This window comes from Myotis myotis, unplaced genomic scaffold (assembly GCF_014108235.1).
Source record: "Myotis myotis isolate mMyoMyo1 unplaced genomic scaffold, mMyoMyo1.p scaffold_m19_p_11, whole genome shotgun sequence".
In the NCBI taxonomy this organism is placed as follows: Eukaryota; Metazoa; Chordata; class Mammalia; order Chiroptera; family Vespertilionidae; genus Myotis; species Myotis myotis.
The window spans coordinates 62248195-62254603 of NW_023416315.1; the positions used below are offsets into that span (position 1 = coordinate 62248195).

The 6409-nt window shown below is 43.5% G+C and overlaps 1 protein-coding gene across 4 annotated transcripts in view; it reads right to left on the bottom strand.

The window, feature by feature from the left end:
* The window catches only part of KLHDC10 (kelch domain containing 10), a 46784-nt gene extending 42764 nt beyond the window's left edge, over positions 1 to 4020 (bottom strand). Inside the window, exon 1 of one of the 4 annotated variants that reach the window (XM_036328692.1) lies at positions 3711 to 4020. In XM_036328692.1, the coding sequence (XP_036184585.1) occupies positions 3711 to 3882 (172 nt within the window). In that variant the 5' untranslated portion in view covers positions 3883 to 4020. The remainder of the gene's footprint in view (positions 1 to 3710) is intronic. The other 3 variants (XM_036328694.1, XM_036328693.1, XM_036328695.1) reach the window with 3 other exon arrangements.
* Positions 4021 to 6409: the final 2389 nt, after the last annotated feature.

Here is a 6409-nt window from a genome sequence, read left to right on the forward strand (position 1 = left end):
CAATTAATCTTAACTTGGGTTCCATCACCCCATCATTTCCTTGCTCCAGAGCTCTACCACTGCATCTCCTCTACAAAAAGCTCTGCTCCCTATTCTTTGCGTGTATGGAGATGATGAGTTAGTAAAAATCCAGGACCAAGAAGCTATGAAATTCCTTGGCCTATGCGGCAAACAGTCACTACTCTATTTTAAGAGACAGCAAAAAGAAGAGGCTGCTGAAACAAGGTTTCACAAAATATCACTTGTACTGTCACTATGGAGAGTCTAGTCCACTATTTTTATGTTTCAGAACTTGATTTTTATCCATTTGTCCAGAGTCAGTGGAGCCTATAGGGCAGGGGTGGGGAATGTCTGGCTCAAGGGCCGTAGCAGGCCCTCAAAATCATTTGGTCTGGCCCTGCCAAGGCATTAGGGGTGAGTTAATTAAATGTTTGACCACAGGCTCATTTTTAAGTTGATAATTTTGTATGGCCTTCAAATGATGTTATAAATATCAAATGGCCCTTGGCAGAAAAAAGGTTCCCCTCCCCTGCTCTAGAGGAATGAACAAATCAATTAAATTGAATTTACAAGAAACTAATTGCTTACACATGCCAATGTGTTAATTTAGAATTTAAGAATATATATGTATGTAAGTAGTTATGTGTATACACATATATCACTTGAAGTGGGTATATATACAGGTGTGTTCCCTAAAAAGGTATACACATTTTAACAGCTGATAGCTCAATTGATGTTTCTTTGTTTTCAGATTTAATCCACTGGAATTAATAATGGTAGCCAAAGTGTGTATACATTTTTGGGACACCGTGTGTGTGTGTAGAGTATCAATTCATGCATATCAAGGAATCACACACAAATGGAAAGTATACCCGGTAACCACATGGTCCTATGAGTGTGTATAGGGAGAAAAGAATAAATCAGAAGGTCTGAGAAGACTTCCCTGAAAAAACAGTGTGATCAAGCTGAGATCCAATGGGAGAAAAGTAAAAATAAAGAGAGAGAGGAAATGGTGAGCAAGAGGGTTCCTGAATGATGGGAGAGTGGGTGCAATGGCTCCATGGCAGAAGGGAGCATGATATGTCTAAGGAGGTGGGAAAAGATTAAAGGGCAAGACCGTATGATGTAGAATTAACTAGAGAGTTAACTACAAACTGTGTAGTGCCTTTTAGGCCATATTAAGGATGTCTGCCTTATCCTAAAAGCAATGAAAAGCTAGCAAAGGGGTGTAAACAGAGATGGGAACAGATGTGTGCTAGCAGAAGATCAGCATGCTTACGAACTGCGGGCAAGAGTAGAATCAGAAGACTGCTTAGAAAGCTACTGCAGGAGACCTACGTGATAGATGATAGCAGCATGGACCGGAGTTAGGGCAGAAATACAACAAATAGGACTTTGTAACTGATTATACCCGAAATGCAAGGGAAAAGAAAATGTTAAAGAGGATGCCCAAATTTCAAATTTGCATCACAACATGGGTCAGGGTGCTATCACTGAAAGAGAAATGCTCCAGGAAGACCAGATGGTTCAGTTTTGTTTCACTGAGAGAGAGATGGAGGGGAGATGCACAAAACGTAAGAAAGGGATCTGGGTGCTCAGAATCTGGAAATCTTTGTAGAAAAGGATGAAAAATGGAAAATGGGGTTAGATGCAAAGGAAAGAGAACATTAGCTGCAAAAACTTAAACCTCTACTTATTTATTTTTTACCTCCAGGTTCAGCCACAAAACAGGCCCAGACATTTCTATCCCTCCTCATCACCTAAAATCTTTTCAAACATCTCAAAATAAGGGGGGAGGGTAAGCTTAAATGCAATATTTAGGAAAAGAAAGCATTGGTGTGAAAGAATTTCAAAGTATATATTGCGATATCAGATGTTCCAATTCTGAGAATAAAGAAAAGACAGAGGCTGCCTACTTGGGGAAGAAAGGATGAGAAAAAGAAAGAGGCTGATGATCCCAAGGCCTGAATTCTCACAGTTTAAACACGTTTATCTTTACCTCTGGACAAACAGCCTTTCTTGGCCTTTGGTGCTAAGGGAATACAGAAATAATAGCTCCACACTGAGGCCCCTTATCAGAAATCATGGCTTCCACTGCCACCAAGTGGTGGCAGTGAGGAAGTGCATCGACCAGGTTCTTGAAGCCCGGAAATGTCTCTATGAAGCCCATGGTATAATTAATCTAAGATCAAAGACCTAAAGATTTCAGTAGTAAAGGGCAAGCCGGCGATAGGTTTTGGTAAGAGACTTATCTTCTAATGTGTCAACACACAAAAATGTAAGTTTCTGTTATTAACTGGGGGTGAGGAAAAAAGGACTCCTGTTTTCTTTTTCATGTTAAAGAAAAATCACATACCATTTAGTGACTGCAAAATACCCAATCTGATACTATCAACTCAAAACCAACTCCTGGTATATTACACACTTGACCATTTAATAGTACTTCAATGTTCATTTCAATGGCGCATTAAGAATGGGCTAACATGTATCTCTGCCACACATCAATAACTATCACAGACAGAAGCAACTGTCTCATTGCATGTGCAAAATTCCCTTTGTTATCTTCAAATGACTCAAATAACAATTTTCGACTACGTAAAAGTACAAGGCACGGTAATAAACACAATTCAAAAACCATCATGTTCTCAAAATCCATCAGCTACATATATCACTGATAAAACCAACTTCAACAGTATTCACACACAAAACACGGTGCATGATTAACACATCATCCTGAGAGTTCTCTTCGTGGTAAAAAGAAAGCTTGCCCAATTCATATTTGACCTTCTGTGTGGCATTTACTTCCCTGCCCTCCTGCTACTACGCTGATCATTTACTTATAAACGTATAGTTTCACAATGGTCTGGACATACAGATCAACTGGACTTGTCTTTGTTTTTTAAGGCATCTGAACTGGATGGAGGAGATGGAATTGTGGGCCAAAACGTGAAAAATAGTCATACTGGGTACATTTTTCCAATTCATAACCAGCTGTTTTTTATAGAGTAGACACGGCACAATTTTGTCAGTATGTTCTTGATCTTCGTTTTCTTCCCTTAAAAATCCAGCCACACTAGCCATTCTGCCTCTGGACATTCTAAAACATGAATAATGTAACTAGTTTTCCCTGATTCTCTTGGTTCTTCTGTTTCCCACCCACCTCCCAACAACCCCTCCACTCCACGCCTACCCCCCCCCCCCTTTCTTGGTTCAGAATGCCTAACTTTTTTTTTTTTCTACGCACTCCAGATGGTTTTTACAAAAATTACTCTTTGGAATGCTCTTCCCTCTTCTCTCCTCAATTTAGCACCCCTTGAAAAGACAATGTCCACAGCCAGAAGCCAGTGTCTTTCTTTTACAAGATCAAACTGCGGGAAAGGACGAGACTAGGAACCGAGTGAGCGAAACATTTGGGGATGTCAGTGAGACAGCGGGCTCTCCTTTGAAAAGAAAACACAACTCTCAGCACAAAGCTTTTGAACAGAGCAAAAGTCCCTCCCCCCCCCCCCACCTCTCCGTGTGCTCCTGTTCCCTCCCTGACCTCAGAGACACCTTTCCTTTTCTCTAAGCCCCGGCCCCTCGGAGATGTGTGGGGCCTGCCTTTCCTCCTCTCAAGGGAAAGCAAGCCAGGGAGAAAAGCAAAGGTAGCAGCCACCTGCCCGCCGCGCCCGCGAGCTGTCAGGGCCACGGGACCCCGTCCCACGACTCACCTGGCAGGTGCGGCCGTCCGGAGAGTTGCACGAAGCGGTTGAGCTGGCCAGTCCCCCGACCCCCGCTGCCCCCACTGCCCCCGCCGGCCCCGCTACCTCCGCCGCCGCCACCATTGCTCGCGGCGCCTCCTCCCCTCCTGCGGTTCCTGTCCCAGCCCTGGGCGGCCGACATGACCCGCTAGCGATTGCCGCAGCCCGGTCCCGGCAGCCCTTGGCCCGGCAGCACTAGCCGAGCCTCCTTGCAGGGCTCCTCTACAGACCCAGGAGACAGGGAAGGGGGAGCGCCCGGTTTCTCCAGTGACCAATGACTGGCTGACTTCGTGACAGGCAGCCAATGGCCGGCCGTCTTCTTGGCAGGTGTAGGGAGGCGGGGAGAGACGTGGTAACCATAGCTATGGTTGGAAAAAGTGGGGTCTGAGTAAGGCAGAAGCAGCCGCTCCTCACGCGCACCCACCGCGGAAGCCAATCCGCGGCGACGCCTGCGGGGGCAGGCGGGCCAATCAAAGGCCGAGTGAGCGAGGCCACGCCTGCGGGGAGAGCCGGCGCCGGCTAGTCCTGGAGGAAGATGGAGCAGCGTCCAGCGGTTCTCAACCTGTGGGTCGAGACCCCTTTGGCGGTCGAACAACCTTTTCACAGGGGTCGCCTAAGACCATCCTGCATATCAGATATTTACATTACGATTCATAACAGTAGCAACATTATAGTTATGAAGTAGCAACGAAAATAATTTTATGGTTCGGTCACAACATGAGGAACTGTATTTAAAGGGCCAGAAGGTTGAGAACCACTGGATATGCACATATACACATAGGTGCAGACCGTACTCTTCCAGCTTTACCGACGGAGATCCCTTTCCCTGGCCTATGACACACAGAAAGGGCTCTTTGGGGGGGGAAAAATCCAAGGGCGGAGGCAAAACAAATGTAAGGAGGGATTCCCGGGTTCCATTTCTCTTGTCTTTCAGTGGACCGACAACTCCCTAATTCACTATAAGCCACGTCCCGAGCAAACCATTTTAAACCTGCTTTGCAAACATGGAAAAATGTTCCAGCTCGCCGGTAATTACAGTAACACGAATTAAGACGCCCCTCTCGCCTCCCCAATGAGAAACCGGCTCTGGATCATTACGTTAGTAAAGTTTTTTTTTTTTTTAAAGTAACACCCAGCCGAGAATAGAGGGCCAAGAAAAAGGTAATTTCATAGCTGCCGATGGCTATGTAAACGTTTTTGTTCGATCAAACACCTTCTGCTCGTAGAAAATGTTAACCAGCTTAAAGACAGGAACAGTTAATGGAAGATCGAGATCGAAGAAAATTGTAGATGTACGGGTCAGAAATGCCTATTGTTCCAAAATTAAACAGAAAATGTGGCTTTGAACTTACCGGGCGCGGTGCAAAGTGGGAAAATACAGATTGTTCACTGATGTCTATCAACGATGAGGGAAAGGCTTATAAATTGCGCAAAGGAAACAAAACTTTTCAAGGTTTTCTCCCTGATGGGGTGTGTGTGTGTGTGTGTGTGTGTGTGTGTGCTGCTTCATATGAGAGAACCTCATGTGATGCAGAGAAAAAAGAAAATGTGCGCCCTGACCAGTTTGGCTCAGTGGATAGAGCGTTGGCCTGCAGACTGAAAGGTCCCAGGTTCGATTCCGGTCGAGGGCATGTGCCTGGGTTGCGGGAACATCCCCAGTGGGGGGTGTGCAGGAGGCAGCTGATGGATGTTTCTAACTCTCTATCCCTCTCCCTTCCTCTCTGTAAAGAATCAATAAAAGATATTAAAAAAAAAAGAAAAGAAAATGTGCTAGAGCTGAGGATGCATACATCTTGGTGCGAATTTCATGGGCCACTAATTCCACCTTATTATTCTACTTCAGTCCCTGTCGCCAGGTATTTTACCCATTAAGCGCTATAACACACTGCTTACGAAAATATTGGAGACCTGGAAAAAAACGTTTATGGCTCTAAAATATAAAAACCAAATTTAGTAAATGTTACTTTTCTAAAGAGTGACCAAATAGCAGATAAAGTAAATTTTATTTTTCTAGAAGTACCTATTCCAAGTAAATAAAGAGTGAATGATAGAATGTCACCATTTTGCAGCCCCCGATGAATTCAGAAATCAACCCATTGAGCATTAACCATCCTAGCATCACAAAATGAAAGATGAGACTTGTGTCTCTACAACAGAAAGATACAATGAAGTGTCTTGTAGGAAAAAATTGAATCTTAATCTCATCACATGTCTCTATCTAACTACCAATTTATAGAAAATACATAGGACGGGGGGAAATACTACAGTGGTATATTTTTTAAAAATGCTGCAGAGATACAAACAGCAAAATTCAGATTATTGAAATTCTACAGGATAAACAAACAAGTTTCTTCAACAAATTGCAAAGGAAAACGATCTGGAGGGAAAGATGTGTAGGTTAAAAGGAAACTTGTGAAGGTTGTATAACTGTGAATACACTAAAAATCATTGTACTGTAATGGTTGTACAACTTTGTTAATATATTTAAACCACTGAGGTGTACACTTGAAAGGGTGAATTTTATGGCATGTAAGTTATATCTCATTTTTTAAAAATTTAATAATATAGGAAGGGAGAAGTGGATGGGGAGCTAGATGAAAGAACATTAACCATTAGCTGAAGCTGGGTGATGAGTACATGAGAATTGTCATTATATTGTTCTGTCTACC